We start from the raw sequence: 11,569 nt of genomic DNA on the forward strand, positions 1-11,569 counted from the left end.
AGTACGTAGCAAATGAGCAGGCAAGGTCATCCACTGACCTAAGCCCTGTCCCCAGATAAGTGGGCATAGAGTCACTGGATGATTAGGACTAAAGCAGTAATGCCCAAACTATGGCCAGTGCACTGTATCCAATCCACGATGCTAAAATGTAAAAATGTTTTACATGTTTCTGATGTTCCTTCAGAGTTGAAGATAATTACTTCCTAGTCCAAACCTCCCGAACGACAGTCCAGCGCGCAAACCACACGACCAGGCAGCCATCCTGCATTGTCTGAGACTATTTTGAGAAGCTCAGGCAATCAAATCAAATGTCTGTCTGACAAGTAAGTTGCACATGAGCAGGCAAGGTCATCCACTGACCTAAGCCCTGATAAGTGGACAAGTGAGTTGTTGATTTGAGGCACATCGGCACAATTTAGGCCATGGCGTGGACAAGTGAGTCACTGGATGATTAGGACTAAAGCAGTAATGCCCAAACTATGGGCCAGTGGACTCTATCCAACCAACGACGCAGTAATATCTTTGTCCTCAAAAATTCACCACTTAGTACGAGTAGGACTAGACTAGAGCAAGAGAGGTGTGCATGGTACTCAAAGCCTTTAATAGAATATTTGTAACTGTCACCCAAATCACTGTAGTGTACTGATATGAAGAATACAAGACATGATAAAATAGCTATTCAATTACTTTTGCCATAATGCAGTACAATAGCTATGCACATCTGCCTCATAAGCCTAACCCAAAGGCACAAAGAGGCTTGGGTTGATCCTAGATGTGGACATTCTATTCATTGTGAACATTCAACATTTTTAAATAGTTTTTGAATACTCAGTAAACAAGGAGTTTTTAAAAATAGATTGATTTACTGTACAAAAAAAAATCATTTACAATGAATCAGTTCATATCAAATCAAATAATGTAACAACTATTGTAAACATCAACTACAAACAAAAATGCCCAAAACAATGTCAATACAGTACATTTGTAAGTAATCACTCAGCTTTATAAATGGTAAATTAATCAATTATTTGTAGCTAGACTGAATGTTTTTTCTTTTTCCAAAAAATACTGGATTGTGTTGAGGTGTTTGGTAGGACATTTGAATAAATCCTTGAAAACACAGGCATCGTCAGCGACCAGGTCACTCTCTAGGTGCGCTGCCACGGCTTCCGAGGAGACAAGGGAACACGACGAAGAGTGAAGGTAATTTTGGGCCAGGTCTTTTATGTTTCTGGCTATGCTGACCAGCTTCTCCGATTGGTTCATCAGGATGATGGGGCAGGTCGCTAGCTGATCCCTGGTGAATCCTGCAGACAAGAGGAAGTCAAAGTTCCTAGTCACATCCTGGATATCGATCCCTGTCACATCGATGTCACAGTCGAAAATGCTGATTCTGCTGCTGCTGTCCAGGCTGAGCTTTCTGACCACTAGGTAGACCATTTGTCTCCTTAACATTTTGGTGCATGTGTAGCTCTTCCTGACTTTGTCTTTACTTAAAGCTTCAACTAGTGGCGGTACCTCAGTATTGTTGCCGGTCCAATCTGGATAAAGAGAAAACATTAGTTTTATTTCATTTATTAAAAAAATCAAGATTTTATAAAAGCAGAAACATATGACAGGCTGAAAGCCATGTTTGCTGTCAAACTGTGGGTTTATTTTACTAGTGAGGGCTGGAATATTTAGCTTAGAATTTAGGTACATCCCAGAATCCACTTAGTTCTAATGAAATTACGAGGGTGAAATGGTATATCTCTTTATCCACTGTGCTATTCAACACAACTAATGTCAACTGTTGGCTGCAGTAACAAATACATAGTTTGCCTCTGGAAATGTTTATTTTATCTATCATGTGGATTGGAATAAATACTTAAAAAAAACATTTTAAAATGTTTTTAAAAAGTTACTTATTTTATAGCAAACTAATGTTAATCTTAATCCTTTATTCTTACAAAAAAAAAAAATACTAAATTAATCTTTTTCTTTTCCCACTGGCTCACCCACCCAACCTTAATATCAGTTTATCTTCCCCTTTTCATTTTTAAAAGAAGACTGTCTCTATCATTTAAACATTTATTAAATTCCCATTCCTTCTTTTCCTAAACAGCCTTTTATTTTTTCTTCCTATTTGTAGTTGTTGTTGAGGTTCTTGGGAAGACACAAAACTAAACAAACTTGAAACATGAATGTTATTTGGCTTTTAAAAACTTTGCGTTGCCAAATAAAAATGTTTTATATGGAAGTCATTTTTTGGCATGGTGCTACTCAACGCCATGCCACTTAGGATTTCAGTCTCTCTTACTGCTACATTCCAAAATATTAAATTCACTACTCTGAACAAAAAAATGCTTATTTCACCAATTAGCACAGCAACAATAAAATTAGTTTAACAAATAATTTTTTTTCGGTTTCAGTGTTAAGTGGGAAGCGTGGTCGAGAGGCCTAGTGCACTTGAACTTGGCTTGGCTACCTAGAAGGGGGCTCGAGGTTCGACACCCGACTCGGGCAGAGTTGTGTTTACTGAGCACCTAAAGGCAGAACGGAAAACCAACTTCTAGACACCTCACCCCCCCCCCCCCCCCCACTGGTCCACAAGAGATTGGACCAAAAGCGCTCTGAGCATGCTATAAGCATGAAAGTAGCGCTATATAAAAGCTATAATAATAATAATCTTCAGTCTTCTCTCAGTTTCAGTCTTAAATCTTAATCATATCTCATGAATGAAATTTAAAATTTCCCAGGGTCCACACTGTTGAACAATGTTTTTTTTTTGTTTTACCAGGTTAGTTATGCTCAACTATTGTTTCTTATCTATTCAATGTTCCCCCAGTCAGGCTGTATTATTACAAGTTCCTTCCCTTTGTTGTAAGTGGTCATTAATTTCACAAATAAATAGAAAACTTGTTTCTTCTTTTTTTTTCTCTATTCTTTTTACAGTTTCTTTAATTAATTTTGTTTAAAATAAAAGTATTTATTAATATTAATCTATTGGGACTATTTGCATGAACCTATCAGAATCTATCTGGATCTTATGTTACATTTTCCAAATAGAGACCATGTATATTTTTTTTTATAAATAATTTTAAAATGTTTTGTTTTACATGTTTCTGATGATTCTTCAGAGTTGAAGATAATTTACTTCCTAGTCCAAACCTCCCTCAGGATGACAGGGGATGGTAGCGGGATGGGTATGCAACCAGGACCATCGAGACGACCGAAGGACAGCCCAGCACGCATACCGCACAACCAGGCAGCCATTGACTTGTAAAGCGCATCTTTCATCATACTTAGTGAGATTTTTATTTTACCCTTGGGGTTATATGAATGAAGGTTTCTGCAATACTTTTAGGTGCTCAGCATACACAACTCAACTCAAGTAAAGATTTAACCTTGAGCCCTGCAATTTTCAGCCACATCTCCCAAAAAAAGGTTCCTACCTTCCATTTCCCCTGCTGTACTGACTGCCTGTGTAGTTCTATCACTGACTCCGTTCATCTCTCGTGTTTTCTCCATCTCGTGTAACAAGTAAACAGAGACAGGTAGTCCTGACTCTTGAAAACACACAGTAGCTGCATGACATTTTTCTATTGGAAACCTGACGACAAAGAGTGTCAATCTTAATCATAAAGAGAAATCCATAAAATGTTTCTTGGCAGAGTTCAAAACCGTTAACTTGCTGGACCAACGCACCTTGAAATTTTTTTTAATATGAATGATTTATCTCTTGTTTAACTGATTATTAACTGTACATTTGTGTCCCCAGATAAGTACATAACTTATTATTAACTGTACTTTTGTGTCTCCAAATAGGTACATAACTGATATTAAAGTGTACTTTTGTGCCCCAGATAATTACATATATGAAAAGTATTTTACCACTCACCTTGGTTCTTTGGCTACAGTGCCTTCTCCACAAAATACTTTTAGTTTACAGAAGTACAGGTATAGTAGTCTACATACCAATATAGAGAAATGTACATTGACTTTTTTTGTTTGTTCGTTTACAAAATAGTTGTGAAGTCTTTTGTTTTTAGCAGGCTAGAGACCAGCAGCTTTACAGAAAATATTCTTTTTGATATTATAAGAAAATGTAAACTCTTGGTTAGCAATTTTTTAACTCACCACAAAAAGTATCAAGTACCCAATCATAAGAGCTGGGAAGACTCAAGGAAATCTCTAAGCAACAAAACAAATTTCAAATCCTTTTTAGGGTTCAAATCTCCATTCAGCCTCAAAGAACTGCAACATATTCCATAGGGTTTATAAAAGTAAACTTCCCCTTTCAGACCTTGCGATCTATAGCGCAGATGATGAAAAAGTCATCTGTTTCTGTGTCCCACGATTAACTAGAATGTCATGTGGCCAGCACAACCAACTGCCTTATCTTTCCCCCAACAAAATTTCGGGCGACACAGTCTTCAAACCAGGGACTCGTGATTAAGAAGCCAAATGCTTTAACACTCAGCCACAGAGACTCTTAATGGAATGTGGTGACCAAGTAGTTAAGTATTTGAACCAAGAATCAAGTTTTAATTCCAATAGAGGATATTAGCTCCCCCTTAAGTTCAAACTGCTCTAGTGGGTACTAAATATGTTTTCCACCTACTTGTTTAACATCTTGAGATTGTTGAAGATGTCCTGCTTAGAGATGCCAGCATTCAGACACATTTGGACTTTGTACTTCAGCTTAGTTGCATTCAAGTTCCACAGACTCCAACATGCCTTGGTACAAAGATAGAAAATTGACATATAACAAAACACACCTTGTTCTTTTGCTCTTTCTTGATAAGTAATGCATCAGTCATATCAGTCCATCACGAATAATTTTCATCATAGGATTGTTCCTCTGGAGATTAGTCTTCCAATAAGTGCTTAGGTAAGGGTGTTACATAAACCAAGGTACTGTTCATAAGTACAGTAGACCAAATACAGTCATTATAGAACAGTAAAGTAACACAGCTCTCTATGTATGTTTCCCCACAGTATTAAGCCTATCCGGCCCTGGATTACAACACAAGCAAGCAACCAGTCATGTGTTGTTTACGGTTCACTATTGTGAAAAGCCATGTAGCGTCTCATGTTATAATTAATATTAGTAATATAATTATAAATATAAATATTTGTATACATTTAGGGATTTTTCATGTAAAAAAAAATCCATAAAATAAATATATATTATCCATCGAATTGAATTTTGAAGATCCTCCCCCCCCCCCCCCCCCCAAAAAAAGATTTGCAAACAATTTTTAACATAATTTTTTTATAGAAACAAATTTGAAATATTAAAGCTAATCACTGAACAGGATTCTAAAAAAAAAAGCATGGAGTCTAAATTAAGAAATACCCTACTTTTCTAACAAAGATTTCAAAGCTACTTTGTTTTAATCGGCTTGCTATTGAGTTCATTGAGTTCAGTTATTTAGTGAGCATAACCATATTAAAAACAAACAACAACCTGTAAATCTAATAACTTCACATCCAAGAGATCTGCAATTTCTTTCATAGTGAAATCTATAGCCAACTGCTCTTTGAATGCCTTGGTAGTTTTGGACAAAAACAGATTCACAGGAAATGAAGACACTATGGTTGGTAGCTTGATACTCTTGTACAAGTCAACCTGTCAGAAAAACAAATGCCACTTCTCAAGAGGGAGAAATATTTTTTAAATGTCTCCTTTTGGTTAAAAAAAAAAAGTTCAGAAAAAAAAACAACTATTTCTAGACAACTATGCAACTTACTAGTTTACAATACATCCTACCCTTTTTTTTATTACTAGTACATATCCTGGACCATAATATAAATATATTACTTCATACTTAAATACTGGCCTAATAAGGAATTTGGTACATAAATATTAGCCTAATATATTAGTATACAATATTTCTTTTACATATTTAAGCAGGTAATATATACCAGCCTTGAATAATATCAGTCTGTAATAACAATAAGCTTCTAGAACACACTGGCTTATATTAAAATAACTTTTAAATAATACCAGTTTGTAATAACAATAAGCTTCTAAAACAGACTGGCTTATATAAATATAACTTTTGAATAATACCTAACTTTTGAATAATACCAGTCTGTAATAACAATAAGTTTCTAGAACACACTGGCTTATATTAAAATAACTTTTAAATAATACCAGTCTGTAATAACAATAAGCTTCTAGAACAGACTGGCCTATATAATAATAACTTCAACATACACTTTTATATTTTACTGAGCAGGCCATAGAAAGAACAAAGCAAACCTTTTCATAAAAAAATTCATAGCCTTTGAAAAGTTCAAGATTGTTCAGAAGATCTTTAGGCGTAGCACCGACAGATATTAATTTTTTAGCCTGAAAAAGAAAAGGGGAGAAAAGTCTCTCTAAGGCAAACAGGTAGTTAATCGACAGCATTAATTAATTACAGCAAATTCCAGTTAATATCAAGATGTGATCATTTTTATCCAAATAACTGGCTAGTTTAAGCCAGTAGGCAGTATCATGTGGTACAGAGGTGCGACTGCTGTTGCTGGAACTATGATTGCTGATGTGGAAATTAAGCATCAAAACACTATCATAATTTGAATGTCTTTATTGTCCAATTTTTGTTGATTTAATGCTGAATTACATTATTTTCCTGCACATGTGCATTAGGCATAAATCACATAGAACCAGAGTGAATATATAAATATCTTAAGTATAATAAATTATAAATAAAATAAATAATGGCTTTTATATAGCATTACTTTCATGCTTATAAGCTTGCTCAGAGTGCTATGGTCCAATCTCATTTGTGGACCAGTGGGGGAGGGGGTATCTGGGAGAAGGTTTTTCCATGCTGCCTTTAGGTGTTCAGTAAACACAACTCTGCTCGAGTTGGGTTGTTGAACCTCGAGCCCCCTTCATAGGTAGCCATGCCAAGTTCAAGCGTACTAAGTCTCTCAACCACACTTCCCCCTGAAACATCCAGATCTGAGCTTTTAAAGTTAAATGGACATTTGCACAAAGATCCCGATCTGTGAACTAAAAGTTATTTCTATGTCATCGGATCTAGAGACCAATGTTGACACAGAAATGTAAACAGGATTTATAATTTAGCTTCTAGTAGCTTAGAGTTTCTACACAGAAGAGTAAATAATGATGTAAAGGGAGATTATCCCAAATTTGAAAAAAAAATGTATTTAGGTTCCGCTACTAGAACGTTTATTATTAAATAAAAATATAAATAGAGATGATGAGCTTGTATCAAGGTCCAAAATCAGTCCATAATATAAAGTATACTTATATACATATAGTGTTTGTTTTTATCTTTTCATGATTTCTCATTGAAAGACTAAATCATTATGTCTAGTTAAGAGGAATTCTGAATTTCTTCATGCATATTTTGGGTGTTATTGTATAAATTCTGAGCTCATATTATGGACAATTGTAAAACAAATTTTCTCACATATAATTAAGATTATTATTATTATTAAACACAAGATTTCCAGAAAACAATAGGATACTGGGTCATCAAATTTAACTTTTTCACGGTATAGAAGCATTCAATACCCAAAACGATTGTTAACCATTAAATTAATATGATATCACAGGATTAAAAATAGAAACAGGTGTAGGAAACCGAAAGAAACTCCTGCCAACTGACACACACAAAAAATAAAGCATCTATGTATCCCTTGCCCCAACAAGAAAACCTTTTACTTTGAGAAAGTTTGAAAGTCCATATATCTGAGACTAACTAATTTTAGGCATATGACCTTTAGCTTATCAATGGCTGATCCCTTCAAAAAGTGCGATGGATCATTGCAGACAGTGCAGAAAAATTCTGCTATCCCCATAAAGCAGCACTTCATAGCTACCCTTCGTACTGTAGTATTTTTTCATACTCAAATTTCATTACCTTGTTTAAAATGGTGTGGATGTCATCGTAAATACCAAAGGATGCCAACGACTCCAGCAGACCGTTGATATCCAGATCAGGCGTTTGGAGTACTTGACATAGCTCTATGTAAGATTGGACTTGTTTAAAACAAAGCAGTTTTCGCTTGCCAGACTTCAGGATATGTGAGTTGGGATCACTGGTACCTACGCATACAAGTTAGAAGAATAAAGTAATAAAGAATCATAAACTTATAGCTCAGTCAACATAATTAGTTAAATTACAAAAGATAAAATCCAAAGAAAAAAATCACCGAGGCTTAAAAGTTTGAGAAAAATTGGCAGATGGAAATATCTTTAAATGTTTGGATTTCAACTTACCGGTAATAGTAAAAATCTTCAAATGAATCTGGTGCCTGAACAGTAAAGTGCTTTAATAGCTGAGGAGAAATGGGGGGGGGGGGGTGCTTGAGCTCAAATTTTAGTGGGGATAGTTATTTGTAATTCAGGATTTAAGGACTTTTGAGTTCACTTTTTTTAAGTTTTCTGATGCTTAGATGTGGATGTTCAATGTCCTGACCTCACCACTTCCCCATTGACTATTTATCAAAGAAACGAGCAAATTATCGGCGGTGGTCTCGATGTCTTATGGACTTCTAGAAATCAATGACCTCTATGACTTAATGCCCTAAGAGCCGATAAATTCGAATATGAAACTTTACTTTTGTTTCACTATTTATTCTACAAAAGAAAGTATTCACTAACCTTTACAACTCAGCTCCAAATGAACTCTACTAATAAAAAACAAATTGAAGACACGGACAATGCCATATTCCTTCAATTTGACTAAGCAGTCCAATATTTCATTGTTTGACATATTCTGAATGTCAGGATAATATTCTAATTGATCTGTGGGTATATTCAGAGATTCCAGAAAATTTTTTACAGATTCAAAGTTGGCCTCTCTTTGTTTCTCCACAATGAGTGTCTTTATAAGAGGATAGAGTATTTTTTTATCCTGACTGGATTCTCTCGGAGTTGGGGCAGGTTTTTTTCTAGGCTTGATCTTCACATTGCTGGGATGCAACAGATTTTTCGACATTTTATCTAAAGATTTGGGGAAACTTTGAAGAAAATTCTCATTGGCTTGTAGAATTTCAGCACGATAAGCTTCAATGTCAATATCTTTTGTTTGCGGTGCATTTTCAAGTGCAGGCTGTGTGGCCACGTTAAAATTGTTTGGGTCGAAAAAAGGAAAGGATTTGCTCTGAGTAGTTTGAACATCCTGCACCGGAACAGAGCCATAAGGTCTGAATAAGCTGTACTCCAAAAGCTCTACTTTGCTTTGACCATTATCTTGATGTTGGTCTGATTGATTTTCAGGTAATTCCCCATTCTTGTTGCTTTTTTTACCCTGCTGCCAGATCAATGTAAACAACCTTTTGAAAATGCTAAAATTGTACGTAGATAAAATGAAACGGCGATGCACTAATAGGTTTGTAGCAAAGTGATGGTTCTGAAACTCTCTAGATGACCCAGACAACAGGCTCTTGGTATCGGCAGGTAACTTCAACAGCCACTGTTTAGACTGTGTGTCAATTTTTCTCCTAAAGATAGCAGCCATGATCTACAAAGTGAGAAGAAAAATCCTTAAGAAAAGACTGGAAGAAAAAAAAAAAAAAGATTCAAGCTTTTAACCACATTTCAAGAAGTGTTAGTGGTAATAATATTGATTTTAAAACCTGAATAATCTTTCTTTCACAATGTTCTAAAATAGTATAAATTGGATTCTACCTAAATCTAGATTATCTAAGACTAACTCAAAATATAGAGATGTTATAATAAATGAATAGTTTATTGATCATGGAATCCCCATATTTATGAAATTATTAAAAAATCATACAAAGCATTAGGGTTTATTAAAAGAAATTTCTACAAATCAAATGAGAACACGAAACTAAAATGTTATTTAATCTTGATTAGGCCAATTATAGAATATAATCCATCCTCTGTTTGGGACAACTCAAGAAGACATTAAGAAACTACAACAGACACAAAACAGAGTAGTGAGATTAATAAAAAAAAAATATTCACATTTTATTAGAATAAAACCTTTAGTAAAATCATTATAGGTTAGAAACCCTACAGGACATCTTATCTTATATAATACAGACGTTACTTCAAAAAAGAAGATGATTATGTCCTACGAGTCATGCATTTAGTCATGCATATTAACCAATGACTTAAATTCCGCCAAGTCACTGGTTTTCCTGGCTAGCTCAGGCAACCCATTCCATGCTCTAATAGCACTAGGGAAGAAGGAGTATTTGTACAAATTTGTCCTAGCATAGGGGACGAGGAATGTGCCTTAATCTTTGTGTCTTGCAGAGTATTTTATTAAATTTTGTTTTTGTATTTGAAGATTATGGTTCAGTGTTTTATGTATAATTGCTACTTTACTTTTGAGTCATCTGTCCTGAAGGCTTTCTAAATTTAGTGATTTTACTAAAGGTGTTACTCTACTCAAATGTGAATATTCGTTTGTTATGAATCTCACTGCTCTATTTTGTGTCTGTTCCAGTTTCTTAATGTTTTCTAAGTTGATTTGTCCCAAACGGAGGATGCATATTCTATTATTGGACTAACCAAGGTTAAATAACATTTTAGTTTTATGTTCTTATTTGATTTATAGAAATTTCTTTTAGTAAACCCTAATGCTTTGTTTCATCAATATGTGGATTCCATGACAGTTTTTCATTTATTATAACACCTGGGTATTTTGCATTTTAGTCTGTGTTACAGGTTTGCCATGGATAAGATACGTGGAATTAATTTGTTACTATATAGTCAGATCTGACAATCTAAGACTAAGAGTGACTAAGACTAAGACTGCTTTAATTTATCGATCCTTGCCTTATGGAAATTTGTTGTGATAACAAGGACTCTTATCTCACATATAAAAACAACGCAACAGAAGAGAAACATTTGTATTTACATAAATTTAAAATAGAACAGACATGAGTCGATGGGATGGCATATCATGACATATTATAAGTCATATTGATCTATATTCTATATATGATAACAATCATAATTCATTAATTGACATAATTTAATATAATCATAACATTTAAATTTAAACATATTTATAAAATTTGTATTATAAAATAATAATATTAATAATATAATTATAATACTTTTATAGTAGAGATCTAATAATTCTAATTATAGAAAAATATATTATATATTTATAATGAACTATAGAAGTATTATGTATAGATCTAATTTATTTAATTTATTAGATCTAGTTAAATTAATATATATAATTATATAGATCTAATATAATACATACTAGATCTATAACTATAATAAATAATAATAGTTAAATAGTATAATAATTATTATAATAAAATATAAAAATATAAAATAAATAATACTTTTCTAGTCTAATTCTAGACCTGAGTAGACCTTTGCCTTATAAAGTATTTATAAATATGATAATATTATTATAGACTTATTAGAATTATCCATTAAATTTGGACCCGCAATTCGTAAAGCCGGACCTGTCTACATTTTTAGATTAAGAAATTTACTAGATCTAGATCTAGACTGGAATAAAGCTCACCGCATATTCGACATTGCATACAAATCAGACAAATGTGTCTTGAATTTCCATTAGTTCTTAAAAAAAAAAAACAATTGTAG

General features: G+C 33.8%; 1 protein-coding gene across 2 annotated transcripts; it reads right to left on the minus strand.

The window, feature by feature from the left end:
• Positions 1–433: 433 nt before the first annotated feature.
• LOC106051367 (uncharacterized) lies at positions 434–11,557 on the minus strand. Of its 2 annotated transcripts, none has more exons than XM_056012884.1 (8): positions 11,490–11,557; positions 8,630–9,491; positions 7,887–8,071; positions 6,251–6,340; positions 5,453–5,614; positions 4,604–4,719; positions 3,435–3,592; positions 434–1,541 (listed from the first exon to the last, which is right to left on the minus strand). In XM_056012884.1, exons 2-8 carry the CDS (start codon positions 9,486–9,488, stop codon positions 1,021–1,023), a joined length of 2,091 nt encoding a protein of 696 aa, XP_055868859.1. In that variant the 5' UTR covers positions 9,489–9,491; positions 11,490–11,557; the 3' UTR covers positions 434–1,020. The 2 variants fall into 2 exon arrangements, with proteins under 2 accessions (XP_055868859.1, XP_055868858.1); XM_056012883.1 differs by having other exon boundaries at positions 8,630–9,525; positions 11,490–11,554.
• Positions 11,558–11,569: the final 12 nt, after the last annotated feature.

This window comes from Biomphalaria glabrata, chromosome 15 (assembly GCF_947242115.1).
Source record: "Biomphalaria glabrata chromosome 15, xgBioGlab47.1, whole genome shotgun sequence".
NCBI classification, from domain to species: domain Eukaryota; kingdom Metazoa; phylum Mollusca; class Gastropoda; family Planorbidae; genus Biomphalaria; species Biomphalaria glabrata.

Coding starts and splice junctions, on each gene's coding strand:
- LOC106051367 (XM_056012884.1), bottom strand. CDS start 9,488: ATGGCTGCTATCTTTAGGAGAAAAATTGACACACAGTCTAAACAGTGG. Junction 5,615..6,250: donor ATGAATTTTTTTATGAAAAG/GTTTGCTTTGTT, acceptor TTTTTCTGACAG/GTTGACTTGTACAAGAGTAT. Junction 3,593..4,603: donor AATCTCAAGATGTTAAACAA/GTAGGTGGAAAA, acceptor CTTTGTCGTCAG/GTTTCCAATAGAAAAATGTC.